The sequence below is a fragment of the Camelina sativa genome, chromosome 16 (genome assembly GCF_030686135.1).
Source record: "Camelina sativa cultivar CO46 ecotype springtype chromosome 16, ASM3068613v1".
NCBI classification, from domain to species: Eukaryota; Viridiplantae; Streptophyta; class Magnoliopsida; order Brassicales; family Brassicaceae; genus Camelina; species Camelina sativa.
The window spans coordinates 23,051,359-23,069,145 of NC_141895.1; the positions used below are offsets into that span (position 1 = coordinate 23,051,359).

The 17,787-nt window shown below is 31.3% G+C and overlaps 2 protein-coding genes and 1 long non-coding RNA gene across 3 annotated transcripts; 2 read left to right on the top strand and 1 right to left on the bottom strand.

Moving 5' to 3' along the window:
* Positions 1 to 1,025: 1,025 nt before the first annotated feature.
* Positions 1,026 to 3,119, bottom strand: LOC104751425 (protein SHI RELATED SEQUENCE 5). Its single transcript, XM_010473363.3, has 2 exons — positions 1,985 to 3,119; positions 1,026 to 1,613 (listed from the first exon to the last, which is right to left on the bottom strand). The coding sequence occupies exons 1-2, from the start codon at positions 2,673 to 2,675 to the stop codon at positions 1,252 to 1,254; spliced, it is 1,053 nt and encodes a 350-aa protein (XP_010471665.2). The 5' UTR covers positions 2,676 to 3,119; the 3' UTR covers positions 1,026 to 1,251.
* A 568-nt stretch (positions 3,120 to 3,687) lies between these two features.
* Positions 3,688 to 4,365, top strand: LOC147925876 (uncharacterized). Its single transcript, XR_015584283.1, has 2 exons — positions 3,688 to 3,877; positions 4,155 to 4,365. It is a non-coding gene; the product is annotated as an uncharacterized LOC147925876 (long non-coding RNA).
* Positions 4,366 to 9,487: 5,122 nt separating this feature from the next.
* Positions 9,488 to 12,122, top strand: LOC104751428 (uncharacterized). Its single transcript, XM_010473364.3, has 7 exons — positions 9,488 to 9,599; positions 9,924 to 11,114; positions 11,214 to 11,265; positions 11,407 to 11,552; positions 11,626 to 11,712; positions 11,817 to 11,945; positions 12,048 to 12,122. The coding sequence occupies exons 1-7, from the start codon at positions 9,546 to 9,548 to the stop codon at positions 12,120 to 12,122; spliced, it is 1,734 nt and encodes a 577-aa protein (XP_010471666.1). The 5' UTR covers positions 9,488 to 9,545.
* Positions 12,123 to 17,787: the final 5,665 nt, after the last annotated feature.

Below are 17,787 nucleotides of genomic sequence, written 5' to 3' on the forward strand. Positions count from 1 at the left end.
AAATCGATTTTAGTCATACTATAAGTCTCAAGCAGTCAGTTGAATACACACTAGCATCGACCAGTATTTACTATTTATACTTCAAATTAATTGTAAGTAAAAAAAAATTAAATGGGAATTAACTATAGACGAATGATAGTCACATCCATGCAAGTAAAACTCCAATAGCTAAAAATATGAAAGTTCTGCAGGGAAGTAGTTTGATATAAATGACCTGTATTATCATCCGTTTACACATCTCTACGCCGATATTTCACATGTTACTCACAATTTGACGTTCTCCAAATAATTAGCCTTAACCTCCTAATATCGTAGATAGGGGTTGCATCTAGATAGAATGGCACGATATTATCTAAGTAAAAACCAGAAAAGAGTAAAGGGTCCTATTTGAAGATATCTATGTAATTAATTTTTTTGGCTTCAACACTAGGAAACTCAAATCATAGAAGATATAACCAAACTATATTATAATGCATATATATATATATATATGTGTGTGTGTGTGATTTAATGCCTCCCATGACCATTATTTTAACTAAAGTTTTTCTATCATTTCAGAGATGTAATTGGTTATATATTTCAACTGAGTATTACTTATAATTAATACTTTCACTCTGGAGATATTCAATTGGGTATTATAAAAGCTGCTTAACTATATATGTTTTTTTCAAATCTTTGATCGATGGAACACGAAACCTAGTTAAGTCATGTTTTTAAGATCCGGCAAGCAAACGGATAAAGGGGGAAAAAGCAGCTTGGAGCTCAACACCAACCAGAAAGCTAAATCAAAATCAAACCCAAAAATATTTTTATTAATTGTTTTTTAAAACTAAAGGAATTTTGATTTGACCTTGAAAAGGTACTAAATATATGTCGTAGACCAATAATAAAAAAAAAGGATGAATTATTAAGTGATATTATAATACTCAAACTAAACCAAATTTGTTGAACTATAGATCGAATAAACCACATGAGAAAACTGAGGAAGTGCAATAAGTTACCAAACAATATAGAAAAAGATCATATTTTGAAACTTGAACATTAATATAAACCTCATGGATCTTTTTTTTAAACGTACGTACAATGTGCATGTTAATCACCACCAAGTAACAACCTAGCTAAGGGTGTTTTATCAGATTGCACGAAAATTCAAAAAGACAAAGACGAATACAAAAAAACAACGACAAAAAAGAAAGTCTCATTATTATAACGTTTAAATAGATTAACAATAATTAATAACTGATCCGAATCTCAAGACCTTGGAGGTGTGAAGAATGGCGTACCGGCGATGAAGGAGTTGAGTTGAGCCGGGTAAAGCGAAGAAGGATCAAGCATTAATCCGTTATTATTGTTACCTGCGACAGCTTTCGTGGCGGTCTCTTCCACATTGGTGGTAGTTGCAGTGGAAGCAAGGAGGTTAAGGTGATGGTGATGATCTTGATCTGGTCCTTGGTCATAGAGAATGCCTTTGAAGACATGTCCTCCAATGTTTACAGCCGTTTGATAAGCATATTCTTGATCATCTTCATCCTCTTCTATTGAACTCACTCGAACGCACCGGAAAACCGCTGGTGAGTTAACCTCCGGTGGCAAGTGTTGGCTCACCTCCAACCCTAAATTTTATTAATAATTATTATAAGAATACCAAAAAATAAACATAAGATTTGTTCTTTAGCCTCTCTTAATAACTTGTTCTTGATTATTAAAATCGAATCTTTTTAAGTATTTATTGCATCGTATTAACATGAAATCGATCTTGAATAAACTCTTTTATATATGTCGTCAGGTTTACTAAGGAACAGTAACTTGTATAAATAAAGCAGCAATATCCGGCGGACATCCTCATTCACACGCAAATGATGTTGTACTTCTCCACAAACATTCATAATTAAAAATTTGACACTTTTTCATGAAAATTCAATCAATCTTCAAAGCTAATTCAGTATCATCAATTCCAAAAACACACACCATGATCTAAATTTACCTGAATTAGAATTAGCATTCACCACACGGGTAGTAGCAAGAGCCGATCCGCCACCACCACTATGGTCTTTACCATCACTATTATCACCACCACTAGCTTCTCGAAGGCGTTTAGTGTTTTGCGTTTCACGGCTGGAGGTTGAGTGGTGCTGCAAGGAATCGAGTTGGGCTAGACGCTCTCGGCGTTTAGCAGCAGGAACCCAAGTGCTCTTAACGTGAGTTTGACAGTGAAAGCCTCGGCTTTTACAACAAGTTCTACATCTCATATGAGGACAATCTTTCTTAGCTTGATTCCCACAATCTTGACAATTCATACCTCCTTGTCTCGTCACCGTGAACCCTCCCGGCTCATGATCGGAGACTACGTTGAAGTATAAACTCCGGCTCCGGTTATTGTTGTTGTTGCTGCTGCTTCCGCTAGGAACCATTCCAAAGGAGTAGAAGTTTGCAGGAGCTGAGGCATGTTGTTGTTGTTGTTGTGGTTGTTCTTGTTGTTGGAAGTATTGCGGAGGCCAAATCTCGAAACCCTTGTTGTTGTTATAGATCTCGTCTTTGTAAAGATAAAGATAATTGCTCTTGTCTTGATGATGATGATCCTTGTCTACTTGGTGATGATCTTGCTTGTTGTTGTTGTTGTTGTTGTTGTTGTTGTTGTTGTTGTCTCTCCCTCCTAGATAGAAGAACCCTGCCATTTCTCTCCCTTGTGATAATCCACATCACACACACAACACACCACAAAGAGATATCAAAGAACAGGGTAAATCTTGATTTGATTTCCTTTTCTTTGCTGTGAGAGAGTGATGGTAAATGATGAGCAGAGATTAAGAAACTGCAAACGCCGCCATGGAGTTAGTCTCTCTTCAACATTTAAGGCAACACGATTTTGATCTCTGAAAGTGGAAGTTTGCTGAATTTACTCTGTGGTTTAAGAGAGAGAGAGAGAGAGAGAGAGAGAAAAGGTTTTAAGACATAGAGAGTCCCATGAAGATCTTTTGCTTTGGGCACTTCACTACAGTTATCTTCCAGTTTGAGCGAATCCCCATCACATAAATATCACTCACTATATTGATTAAAAGAAAGAGAGAAAAAGAATATGGATAAATAGATAGGTGACATTATTTTAAGTAATTTTTCTTAGAGTAATCATTCCGTTCCATTCATATTTATGCTTGTTCTCTCTACATTATTCATCGGTATATTCATAATCTCTTACACAATCTAAAGACGTGTAATTAAGATGATGAAAACTAAATGACGCGTTTTTTCCTTTCTATATATGGAACTGTCGTAATTATATATCTAGTCACAACAGTTTTAGGATTCAAGACAGTATACATGAAGGCGTAAAATTATAAATATGTCTTATACTAGTATACTCGTATCGAAATTAAATTAATGATTCGTCTTCGTTAAGTAAATATTGATATTTTCTGTTGTGTTAATCAAAACAAAATAAATTGCTACAATACTGTTTTTTTCTTTTTCTTTCTGCAAACTAAATAATTCCCATTTTCACTCATTTAGTGTTAGTTTTTATCAATGGTAATTATAGTGCCACGTGTTAGAACAGGGAGTTTTACTCCACTCGTCCCTCCCCCGTGAAACCCTCTGCACCGTTTGTTTATCTTTTCTTTCCCATTTCAATTCGGTTTTTATTGTTTTGTGATGAAATTATATGAAACCATACATTAAAGGGAAGTTTGAGAAAACCAAAAAAAAAAAAAAGTTTGAGAAAGGAAAAGAAAAAAAAGAAGTCTGAGAAAAAAAGGAAAGACTAACGTCACATTGCTTTGACATTTTATCGTCACGGACGGTCTCATCGTTGAAGCTTACCGCTTAATCACGGCGATTAGACCTTCAAATGACATAACTTTTTCAACGACGCCTACGTGCGGTAAGTTATCTGTAAAATGTTTTTGTTTTATTCGTCTAATCAGGACTACGTGGCATTAATGTTGAATTTATATAAGCTATGTGGCATGATTTATTGCATTTATCATCTTTTGGTGTGTATATTGCATCTATCTTATATTCTTATGATAGGTCTGGTTCTATAATTTTTTTTTTTGTCAACCTATAATTCTTTTTTGCTTCACGTAAAAAAATTTGTTTGATATTTTTGCTATAAAATATGTTAACTAATTTTTAGTTTTTTTCCATATATTTTTCAGCTTAAAATTGAAACTAAACTCATAAATGTACTAACGAGGGGAATCGTAAAAGCTAACACGTAATGTATGAACTGTAAGAAAAATACGTGCTGTGTTTAAGGGAGTTTTGATGGACAGCGATCCCTAGTCTAGGTCTAGGTCACGAGTCATTATCTTCTATCTTTACCCAAACTAATACATGAATATAATGTATTTTTTCTGTATTTAGAAATTTTTTTGCTCACTCAAATCGAAGCAGAAAAACTTAGCTTTCACGTTAATATTTTCAACAATTTAGAAAATGTATAAATATAAAGGATATAAAGGTTATTTTGCTCTTTTTACAAAAACAAAATTATTGTAGCTCAAAAACAAATAAACAAAAACAAAAATTGTAGCTATGTATTCATCAATTATATAAGATACACATAAATAAACATGACAATAGTTAGAGTAAAACCGTTAGTGGTTTATCTTAAACTAGCTACTATTAATTATACCTCTTAATTAAGTGGGTTATTAGTTTGAGATTTGAATAGAGTTTTAAAGATTTGAAATGTTATGTAGAATCTATTGTTATTAGATCAAAATTTTGTTAAACTATGTTAAAGTTTAGTGTTATTAGTTTGTGATTTGTAAAAAGTCATTTAAAATCTTAATAAATTTGGGTTATTGAATTTAAAATTTTATAAAGTCATTAAAAGTTTTATGTTATTCAATTAAAACAATAGAATCTATGATTGTTAATGAGTTCAATTATTTTATTGGTTCATGATTTTAGATACTTTTTTTACAAAATAAAGTCATGGAAAATATCACAAGAATACATAGATTGTTTGGAGGACTTTACAAGATTTTAGAAAACTAATCAACAAAACTCTCTAGCAATTTTTAACAATCTTTTACTTATTCACTTGTAATGATTTTATTGAACTCTTCAAAAATCTTCATAAATTAGAATCCAATAATACCACCCCTAAATATATTATACTAGTACGCAACTGGTTATACGCTATCTAGGAGTTTAAAATTAAAATCAGTAAAGATTTACTCATTCGTTCATATACCTTGTATCCTCGTTAGAGCCGAAGCAAGCAGACCCACTCTAGTGTCTTTGATCACGTGGAACCGCGTGAATTAGCGGCGCAATTTGCATTTGATAATGATAATTAAGCGCATTTGGTATTTCTCTATATTAAATGCTTTTAAATTTTATTTCTTTGATGGTTGGCGGCCTTTTAAATTGCGTATATCAATATTTGTGGTCAATATGTTTGTAATAGACGTACGACCCACATACACATACTCTTTTTTTTTGGGGCAAAACACATACTTAAACTCTTGACAGCACTTTTCAAATCATACCACCCAAATTCCATTCTAAATAGTTGATTGAACCGCGGATTGCATCTTTGGCCTAAAACTGAACAGTGCCATTTCTCATATCCTAATTGATATATATCTCTAAGTGGACCATTTTCGTTTGCTGAAGATCAAGAGTCTAAACTCTAAACTCTAAAATGTAAATCCACTCGGGGAAGGATAATTCATGCCCGAACATTAGAGATGAATATGATGTATATTATAATAACAATGGTAGCTAATTTGTTTGTTAGATGTACTTATAAATTTTCTATATTTGAAACCGTATATTCTATCAAAATTAGTAAAATAAAATTTTACAAGTGAGTCGTTAAAAAAAAAAATTACTAGTGAATATTCCACTTTGCCTTGCGAGTCGTTGACGAATTCTCATGCATATTCATAAGCAGGTCACGAGAGTAAGATTTGACTTCTGCATTCTAAGAGCTAGATTTGATCAAATCTTCGATACCGGTATCGACTGGCCAATTAATACACAACCAATTTCAAGATAAACCCTTACCTATATATACTAATCCTTGGAGATGAAGTATGCAAGTTGTCAGGATTTGCGTATTTACTTTTGTTTTGGTGAGCAAATGCGAGCATGCTTTTTTTACGAACCGAGCAGTTACTTTGAAATCTTGGCTATATATATTGTTCACTTTAAAAAAGAAGAAGGGGCATATTTGTTGGATTTAGAGAAACAAAAGTAGAAAAAGAAGACGATGTGAGTTTTTATTTGGAAGAATTTTTAGAGCTTTTGAGTCATAAAAATCATTCAAATGTAAATTCATCCGATTTGTTTTGAAGTCTTTGCGAAGAAACACAAAACACACAATCAAATAAGAAAGAAGGCCATCCCTAACATAAAACGGCTTAAAATTTGTTAACCTCTAACTAATTACTTAACACATTTATTAGCAAACAAATCTTTACTTGAAACAATTATATGTGTGTACTGTACTATATCTATAGGAACTAGGAAGGTTAATCGTACGTATTAGTTATCCAAAGAAAAGAAAAAAGGCTTGAACTTTTTTAGGGGCCCGAGACATTAGTCTTTTGTATTTCTACAATTGCTTGTTGACTTAATCACTATTTTGTCTTTATTTGTAAATGTAAATTACTTGATACCAGTTTTATTTAATAGAAAACCAAGGAGCTCCTAACTTTGATGACTCGGGATCTTCATGATTAAACTAGTTGCCTAATGTCCCTTTTGTCTTTCTTACTTTATTTTTCCTTTGGCTAACAATACATTATATAGATTTTATTTTTCTTTAAATAATTTTGGACGGGATTAATAGCTAGCACTGATTTACTTATTGGCGGATAATATCTCTTAGGAGGCGGACAGCCGGACATATCGTGGAGACGGACATAGCTCGTTCACGTTTGATATGGATGCATGTGTTTCCAATTATATCTAAATTTATGTTATTTTAATTAAATCTACATACAACAGAAACAATGCTATGTTTAGCCATGCCTAGGCAATGAGGTTATACAACATGTTCAAATGATTAGCATTGTCATCCAACATTCTTCTTTCTTTCTAAAAAAAACCACAAAAACTATCATATATTTTTAAAGCATACAACTAATTTGTCTACTTTTGATTCTGAGAGTACGCTTCAATCAACCGTAAAACCAATATAGGTTTAACTGGTGCCGAGCTTTACGCAGCTGTAAATCTTAGTGAGGAAAACTACTACTATATAATATAAGATTGTGTGCATTTGAATGGTTATCAGAGGTGATCTAAGATATTTTCTCTCTATTTTCCGGAAGTGTTTTAAGATGTTATATAAGTTCATCAACCTTACAAAAAAAAGCATGTTCTAATTATTTATTTTTTTATATTAAGATTTTGCCACCTCCCCACAAGTCAGACAGAGAGTGAAGGAGCAAAGGTCATTGTAGGGAAAAATCAAGAATAAGGATTAGCTCCAATAGTCCAATTATTATTATGCTGTTGTTGTCTTTCAATCTCGAGCCTTGTGCTCACCTTTCTTCTCGCTTCATCTATCTCTCTCGCTCCCCTCTCTTTATATATATGCTAGTCAATCATTCTTCTCACAATCTCACTAACAGTATTTTCCCGACAATCTTCTCGATGATTATATCTATTATCTATACGCTTGGTTGAAAAGTTTTAAAAATCCAAATGCTCGGATTTGAATATCATATCTTTAGAAAATGATACTATAAAAAATAAAGTAAGAAAATTAAATTCTCACAAAATCTATAACAATTCACTTTTAAGGTGAGATACAAACAAAGATCAATATATTCACACAAAATCTACAACAATACACTTTTCATGTGAGATACATTCATTTTTACTTGTCAATTCACAATAAATATTTAAAGATTTATAATTTTGTCTCTTTTGATACGAAATTAACAAAAGAGAAAATTTTCCAAAAAAAAAGAATAGTTTGGGTCTAGTCGGATTGTTAGAACTTCACAACGTTAGCAAAAATTTAGCATCTACAACTGAAAATTAAACTGAATCACATTTGATACTGATAGCACTATTAATCATAAACTCGACCTAATCTAAATATATATGCGATGTATTAAAGTTCTTTTACATTAATTTAACTCGCACAAATATATATTTATATAAATGGAAAATTCGTAATGTCTCACAAATCAATGTTTGAAAAAACACTGAAAAATTAATTAACATGGTTTATGGTTGTGCTTCTTCAGCATTTTTTACCACAAAGATTATCACTAGACGAAATAATAAAATTTTCTCCATTATGTCATTGTGACCATCATTTTTGCTTAAAGTTAAGTTATATAAATATGCTCTTTCCGCGAGAAACGGGTTTTGTCTTGTTGAAGAAAAAGGAAGGAAGTGACGCAAAGCGTCTTCCTAAAGCTAAGATATTCGATTTACTGCGTTGCGTTGAGCATAAACTTTATCCTGTATAATATAAACGCATTCTACGAAATACATGCAATCAATACTTTGATTTTCCCAATTTCTGGTTTTTACAATGGCCGCTCTACTATCCTACTACTACGAACACATCACGTATTGAAATTCGCGTGCATTCACCCACTTCATACGATCGTATGTATAAAAAAACAAAGTGAGGTGATGTGATTGTAACTGTGGTGGGAATGGGATACATGACAAGTTAAGTATAATAAGGGAGTCTAATTCTGAAGCCCTAGGCGACGAACACTGCATGCCAATAGTAGAAACAGTACGTACGATCACGAGATCAAACTTATACGTACTTAAACTTTCTTAGGATCCCTCCACTTGTAGGCAGTAGCCCTTTGCCACGTGGTCCCCCTCCATTAGCTTTATGGGCCTCATAACGCCCGTGGGGCCCGTCTTCACTTCCATGCACATGCTTCACAATAAGCTCTAGCTATATATATGTGCATCAATGTGTATATATAAATTACTAATGTTACAATATATATAATTAAGCATCTCATTCTTTACTATATATCTAAGAAAGAAAACGTATAATATAATAGGCCTATATATGCCTTTTAAGGAGAAGACCGGCCGAAGAAAAGACAGCGTTGTGGTCTCCACGAAGCTTACACAGACTCATTGTCACGTGACCACCACCATTTTTCTTCACAAGCCTTATTCTGTGTGTATATTATATAGCTCACAACGTCACATGTATAAATACGTTTATTTTATAGAATTTACTACTAAGATAGCTTTTTTATAGACTATTGTTTCTAGACTATTCACGAATCTTTAGCACTATACTCTAGTTTCATAAGAAGTGAGTTGGTAAATTGTAGAAATTTATTCGTACATCAATGCTAGTAATTTAATATTGTATATTTTAGGCTTTAGTGACCGACTTGGTGTAATATACTCATGGGCCAGCTTAAAGCCCATTTATAAGAAACCATAATAATACGAGAAGACTAGGATATACTTAATTAGCTAAAACATATTGTAATTTTAGAGAAATAAGATTTTGTGGCTGATTCTTCGCTTCCCTTTTCTATTTCCTCGATTCAATAGAAAAGCTTCTGTAGTTTTTTGCTTCTCCGATGGTGTTTCAATGGTTACCTGAAGATGATTATGTTCTCATAAAGTCACTCGAGGTTTTTTTTTCTTCACGAAACTCTAATTTTGATTTATAATTTCATAAACCTCTTTCGATTTCTGGATTTTTCTATCTTTTTTTTTTTTTTTTTTTTTTCTCTCTCGTGCGAGTATATGATGTTACTGAATCTGGTACTGAACCCTAGATTTCCTAAGCGTCAAAGGCTCTTCTCTGTTTAAAAATTGGGAAACTTGTGTCCCAAGTTTAAAAAAAAAACTATTTCTTATCAAAACTTGATTGTATCTATATAATTTGGATTCATATAGTCGATATTTAAAAAAATTTATAATGTTTTGTGGAGTTTTTATTTCTTGTATAATAGGATGGAACTTCTCTAGAGACGTTGGCTAAAGGAGCAGTGAGATTCTCTCGGAAGTTTACACTTTCGGAACTTAAAGATCGATGGCATTGTCTTCTTTACAACCCTAAGGTTACATCTCTTTCTTCATCTGTCGGATTTGAGCTTCAATACGGAGCTCAATTCAATCCACAAGGTCACTATTATCACTCAATACCAGTCAGAACTCAGTACTACACTGCCCAAAAGAAGAGGCGTTTGGAGTTGCAGGAGTCTCTTAAGGTCAATAACAATGTCATTGATGAACATCATTATGTGGATGATGGGGGTATGTTTGAAGAATATGATGACTTTACTTTCAAGTTTGAGGACATTGAAAATTTTCAGAAAGCTTTCCCAGACATTATGTTATCCTCTCATGATGATCAACAAGATGTTAATTATCAGACAACAATGTTTGGTAATGATGATGATGTTCGAATGGTGGATCAGATGTTAAACATCAACAATGAACAGATTCAAGATTGTGATGTTACCGTATTAGCAACAACAATAGACCATGTTATGCTTCAAGAAGTGTTTCAAGATCCTCTGTTTCAACAACCTAATACATCTTTCAATGAGATTATATCACAATCACATGAGCAAGTAAGCCCTGATGAAGCAGAGATTTGGAATCCTCTACAGTCTTATCAAGGCTTGCCAGACATAGGAGAGGAAGCTTGTCGTATGGTTGTGCCATTGTGTGAATTGGATCCACATCCAGAAATAATTAACGGTGTTATCATATGTGTTCTAAACCGCGAGTCCGATGAGATTCCAGATAACGATGATATCAACCTGAAACTGAACAATTGTAAAGCTCGAAACTCGAGTAATCCTTCATCATCATCATCATTGAGGAAGCATATAAAACCATCTCTGCCTTCAACATCATCACAAGCAAAGGGTAATAACAGTGTCGACAGTTATGGTTTAGGAGATTGTGCTGTCACAACACAAGCTAGTTGTTCTTCTGCATCCAGTGGTAGCTCTTCCGAGAAAGAGAAATCTACTGTTTCTGCTATAACTTCATCATCTCTACAAAACTCTCCAGATACTGAAATCTGTGACCAGACATTGAGTGCAAAGATTGATATAAACGCTTCAGAGGAGAAATATAATGAAGTTGAGAGTGATGAAGATTTGCCTTCTTTTTCAGATGTTGAAGCTATGGTATATAAACAAACTCCTACAAGCTAAGTCACAGTAGTGAGTTATTGTATTTTAATGGTTAAATTTACTGAAATTGTGTTTTCTTTTTGAACTAATCAGATTTTTGACATGGACCTTGAACCGATTGGTCAAGACCGGTACGAGTTGGAAGGTAAATAAGCTGGCTCTCAACTATATATTTTTTTTATTCTTGTCATTTGTTGCTATACTACTAAGGATTGTGCGTATCTAGCATACTTCTGTTTGATTCTTATTATTTATTGTTATACTACTGTTGATTGTGTGCATGTAGCTACGAGATATCGAAACGAGGACATGGCGCGAATGATAATGAGACTAGAGCAGAGTGCTGAATCTTTCGTGAGCCGTGACATTTCTGCTCATGGAGCTTTTGCTCTTCTATATGGAAGCACTAAGCATTACATTAACAAACCAGAGGTAATTCAATCTTTTTGAGATGCATAAATAGAATCAATTTAAAATGAAGCTAAAACGTATTTCAATATTTCAGGTGTTACTTGGAAGAGTGACAGGCGAATATCCAGTGGATATCGACTTAGGAAGTTCAGGGTCTAAAACAAAATTCTCTCGACGACAGGTGATGATAACGTCAATCATCATATATTAACTTTTAGATTAATAATTTATACATTTTGTTTTATAATGTGTGAGTTTTCATTGGTTGGATTTCAATGCAACCAGGCTCTGATCATGTTGAAGCAAAACGGATGTTTTGAAATCAAGAATCTTGGAAAATTTTCGATATGGATAAATGATCACGAGATTAATCATGGAGAAATTGTCGCTCTCAAGAACAGTTGCTTAATTCAGGTAAATTAGTTTTTTTTCTTTCTCTTTTTGGTTCATTTCTGTTTCAATGTTATGATTAAAAAAAACGAATTTAATCTGTTTTTTTTTGTTCTTTTCTTGTAGATACGAGAGATATCGTTCATATTTGAGATGAATGAGAAAGCAGTCAAAAAATATCTAAACGGATTTCTCAAATGAGAGAGGATACATATATTACTTTATAGGATGTTGTTGATACTCCATTATTGTGTAATGCTTGTATGATAATCCAAACTTTACCACGTGAGTTTGGTTGCTCTAATCAAAATCGGGTGATTTTAAATATTGGTTTCTTTTTCGTTGTTATTTTCTTAACATTAGCAGTCATTGTGAAATAAATAGTCAATAAACAGTGAAAATAAAAAGATAGAGAAAAACAAAATCTGAATCAATTCGTTGAGGTGATCTTTGAGGTGAATTTGATGCAAAAGAATGGGCAGTGAAGTGGATTTTGAATTTTTGAGAGAGATGGTGATTGATATAGGCCAGTTTTTTTTGTTTTTGATGTAATATACAAAATTCCCCCTCTATTTTGATATTTTGTAATATTAGTACCATGACGAAGTAAAGATATTTTCGAACATATTGTAGACGATATTATATATATATATATATATTACATATATATTATTTTGAATTATTAGTGTCACAACCACTATAAGAATATGGTTTCAGTTTAAATTAATACAAGTTCACCCAGAAAAATGTATTAAGACTATTCCTTTTAGTTTTGTGCTGTTCGTTTTTTTATTTCTTTTTATACTATTAAAATAAGTAATTAAAGAAAAATGTTGTTAATTTAAATTTATTTGATTTCATATTTTATATTATTAGGTTAACTGACATAACATTAGAGTGCTATTGTTCAATGTTTTCAACAATATTGTTCTTGGAGTATATACATATACGTTAAATTTATATAAACTCCCACGGTGGTCCAAGAAAATCATTAAATTCGCTTATTAGAGAACCTAAATAAATCGCTGTTATCCGAGAGGTTTTGATATTGTCCATCCCCCCCCACCTTCTGCCCATTCAGTTCCAACTAATACCCTTATTTTATTCGACCAATATAGAAATATTATTAAAAAAAACAATTGGGTGATATTATAAATTATTTTGACAAAAAATATTTAAAACGAAATATAGAGTTCTGAGTTTTTGACCAAAGTAAAAACAAACAAACAAAGAGTGTGTTAACTGTATATATCAGCAATATTCATTTTATTTCGAAATCGGATATTGAGAGACATATGAAAATTCGATTGCTCGTGACATCTCATATGTTAAAAACACTTGCTTTGTGTCCAGCCACTAAAGTGGCCTAATCGAAATCTTAAGTGTGGAGCTCCGAACAACGTACGAGAGAGACACAACGGCGAAACTAGCCACGTGTTGTTCCCTCTTCTGTTCCATCTTCTAACTCATTCTGCATATGAAAAGTCTAATCTGTTGAAACTTATCTCAATGTTTGAGAAACAATGAATGAATATTTGACATCAGGAAACACCTAATATCACCTAGTTCTTTTGGTTTATTAACATCATCCAGTCCAAAATTAATATATATATATATATATATATATATAAAGCAAATAATTGGTTTGGACCCAATTCTCTTTTGCCATGAGCTTATGATATTTAAATGCTTTTGGCCATGATTATCCACTTGCTTAATAAACATGAGACTTTGAGGAACGGACCCATTTGTTCCCTAGCTCACATCACTAGGTTATAACTATTCAACTAAAGTAATCTTGCGTTAGACGCTGTTCACATGGTGGCTGACTGGCTGTATTATATGCTCACTATTAAATACTAAGGTCATCTCGAACAATACTTTCGTTTTAAAGAGAGCACACCTTCGAAATAAAGGTTTAAAGGTCAATTACTCGAATGATACACCTTCAAATTCTTTTTCTTTAATTTTTCTATTTTACATTGTAGTCCACAATATTACTAACTATTAGTTATAATGATAAAACTTTCATATATAAATATAAAAAATACAATTAAAAAAATTAATATATGAATAAATACAAAACCTTATATGATAATACAAATAATATATAATTTAAAAAAGCATAAACTAAAAGGGAAAAAACCCGAAAAATACGCCATCTAATTTTTTTTTGGCCGTTTAATTTCTCTAGTTATTAAATTTTCCAAAAAATATCTGGTTTAATTTTCGTTGTCTTTAAAAACCTTCATTTATTTAATAACGGTAAATCCATACTTACGACATAACGACGATTAACTCTAATGACATAAATATTAATCAGGATTAAAATATAACCCCACGTGGTTAATTAGAGGGAACTAAAGACATTGTTGCCCTCTTCTTCTTCCCCCAAATCGATTTCGAGTTGAACCCTAAAACCCTAAACATTACAATTGAAATTAACAACGGTTTCATACCTCATCTCTCAGTCGATTTTTGCAACGAACACACCACACAATCAACCAGAACCGCAACTACTCAGACGGCAACTATCATCGCAATCAAAGGAATTTGGGATTTGAAGTTTGAGAAGAAAAATTGCTTTTAGGGTTCTAGGGTTCTAAAACTCGATTTGGGGGAAGAAGAAGAGGGCAACAGTGTCTTTAGTTCCCTCTAATTAGCCATGTGAGGTTATATTTTAATCCTAGTTAACATTTATGTCATTAGAGTTAACCGTCGTAAGTATGGATCTACCATTATTAAATAAATAAAGGTTTTTAAAGACAATGAAAATTAAACCAGGTATTTTTTGGGAAATTTAATAACTAGAGGAATTAAACGGCCAAAACAAAATTAGATGGCGTATTTTTCGGGTTTTTTCCCTAAACTAAAATTACATACAAAAATGTAACATTATTCAATATAATTATTTTCATAATGCTCCCATATATGATTAATTAGTCAGTTTTAAAACATTTATGCTTAATTTTATTATTGTATAAAATTTGTTTCTAAATGGTATATCTTTCATATATCAATAATTTCAAATTTAATTAACTTATTTGAATTTATATAGATATCTATATATATATATATATATATCAAACAATTGAATTTAATAGAATTAGATGTAAAATTTAAAAGTGATAAGGACTAAAATGAATTATGTAAAATATTTTGAAGATGTCAACAGTGTACCCTCAAATTTGAAAATTTTGAAGGTTTAAGGGGTTGATGGAATTGAAATCCCCTTAATATTTAAGGGTTTGAGAGCTTGTTGTAGATGCTCTAATAAGTAATGACTAGTGACTTTTATTAATTTAAAATGCTGTCACAAAAATTCACATTGCTGCACTACATCTCGACTCAAAATTAAATATCGCTCTATCATATCAATATCATACAAGTTACTCTAATTTTCTGATTTACTTGTTTATATGTACATCTATATATTTTCTTTTAACTACTGATTAATATAACATTTTTTAATTATATATTTTATTAATATGATATCAAGATTTTATAAGAGTCATTTAGTCGGGGAGGGAGATTACCTTAGGACCGAGGAAAAGATTAATACAAATATCTGTTTCTAATATTTTTGTGTTTGTGTGTGGTTAAATTCAGTTTCAAACATGATTTTGTTTCAAACATTGAAGGGCATGAAGAAGATATTTCTATGTGGACTCCTATAAACATAAATTAAAACGAGCGATGGGGGATAATATGGATTCTTAAATCATAAATGTATTATACCTTTAATACTTTCCACCAAAAATAAATATTAGTACGATACTAGGCAAGCTTGAAGCTTCCCCATATGGGTTTTAAAGTTTCTTTCGCATACGCCTTTAGTTAATTGGCGAATCTTTTATTCTTTAATATGCTGCTTTTTTCAGGACTGTAATTTAGTAATTACAAGGTACAGTTCCACTAGATCTCACAATGGTTAAGTACCGCTAGCTATAGTGGGATTTCGTCGGCAACGTCAGTAACTCAGGATTTCTTTACACCCCTTCGTAGGTTTGGTTCTACCCCTTCAGAGTTTGTCTTTACCCATTTATAGACTTGTATTTGTCCTGAGCTGGTAGTATCTTCTGCTGAGTTTACTCAAAAAGCTTGTCGACCTAAAGCAAAAAAAAAAAACATTTTTGTTAGGTTTTAAGGTGAAAGCAGTCTAGCCGGCCGCCTAGGCACCGTCTAGGTGTTAGGCGCTCAGCAAACGCCTAGATGACCACCTAAACCGCTTAAAATTACATAAATTTTATTTTAATATTTATTTTTGATTTTTAAATTACATATATTTAAATTATTATGTTTTATATCTATATACGTAATTATAAACATTTATATGTTGTTAATATAACTAAAATAAATGTATTTTTCTTACTTTTGTTTATAATTTATAATTTTGTATTTTTATAACATGTATTTTGATATAACTATATGTATATAATGTTTTATGTTGTAAACGCCTAAACCGCTTAAAACCGTCTAAGCCCCGACTAAGCGTTCTAGGCGCTAGGCGTTGGGTCACCACCCAGATACCGCCTAGCGCTTTCTTGAACACTGGGAAAAATAGATGGTTTAAGAAACTGAACCGAAAATTGGGTTTATCTAAACTCATTACGATTATCAAAATATGCATAGCTAACAATTAGTTTCGATCTGAACCAGAAAAACAAAAAAGAACTATTAAACCGAATAAAATGACATTTGGTTCTCATTCCTTATCTATTTATTTGGATTAACAATATAATTTAGAATCGAAATTAGTTAGAAATATTGGACAACTTAGTTTTTATGATTGAATATGCTTTTGGTATTCATGATAAAAAGGTGAAAACATGGAAAAAATAGATAAAAATCTTATTATATAAACTTTGATGAAAAAATTACTCATTAACAAGATCGTGACACGTGTCAAATATATTGATTAGATATCGACACATGTCTAATTCTATTTACAGAATTTTATATGTTTATATTCAAAAAATGTCAAAGTTACTCATTAACAAGATAGTGACACGTGTCAAATATATTGATTAGATCATGACGCATGTCTAATTTTATTTACAGAATTTTACATGTTTATATTATATAAAAAAATTATTTTTATAAATCAAAAAGAAAAACTAACAAAATTAATCAAAAAGGAAAACTAACAAACTCAATATACTTTATAATTATATTGTACGTGTGTTCTCAATAAAATTTGACATGTGTTAACAAAAAAGAAATTAATTAAACATGTATAATAATCAATAAATAATAAAAAACAAAGTTAAAAAGAATAACATAATTTATTTAACATAATTTTAGTCGAATATAAATTGTATTTATCGTTGTAATATAAATTTTTATTGTAAGTAAGCACACAAAACCTTGAAAGAGTAATGAACTTAAAAAAAATTCTATACATGATGTGTATTAGTATAGTTTTATATGTTTTATTTTAAAGATTTTAATGCATTTAGTAATATGAGAAACCTGAAAGAAAAATAGAAAAACTGAGTTTGTAGGAATGAATTTTTGGTTAATTGATGAAAACTGACAAAAGTATTACTTATGAAATTACGACATATAGTAGAATAGGATTTAGGATATTTTTGAATTTCCAAAATTTTTGTGGATGTTAACTAATTTTTTAACTGATTGTTTATTGTTAAATTTAAAAAACTAACCAATATACATATTATCTCATATGATGCTCATATTAGTTTTTTTAATTAAAATTTTAACTCTAATACATGAAGAAGTGAATTATGGTTTTACGATGAAATAGATACTTAAATGTGATTACTAAACTGAATGTCTAATGATGAAATTTATTTTAGATTAAAAAAATTGAAATATTAATATGTATCATTTTTTAAAAATTGAT

Coding starts and splice junctions, on each gene's coding strand:
- LOC104751425 (XM_010473363.3), bottom strand. CDS start 2,675: ATGGCAGGGTTCTTCTATCTAGGAGGGAGAGACAACAACAACAACAAC. Junction 1,614..1,984: donor GAATGCTAATTCTAATTCAG/GTAAATTTAGAT, acceptor AATAAAATTTAG/GGTTGGAGGTGAGCCAACAC.
- LOC104751428 (XM_010473364.3), top strand. CDS start 9,546: ATGGTGTTTCAATGGTTACCTGAAGATGATTATGTTCTCATAAAGTCA. Junction 11,115..11,213: donor TTTCAGATGTTGAAGCTATG/GTATATAAACAA, acceptor TGAACTAATCAG/ATTTTTGACATGGACCTTGA. Junction 11,713..11,816: donor CAAAATTCTCTCGACGACAG/GTGATGATAACG, acceptor CAATGCAACCAG/GCTCTGATCATGTTGAAGCA.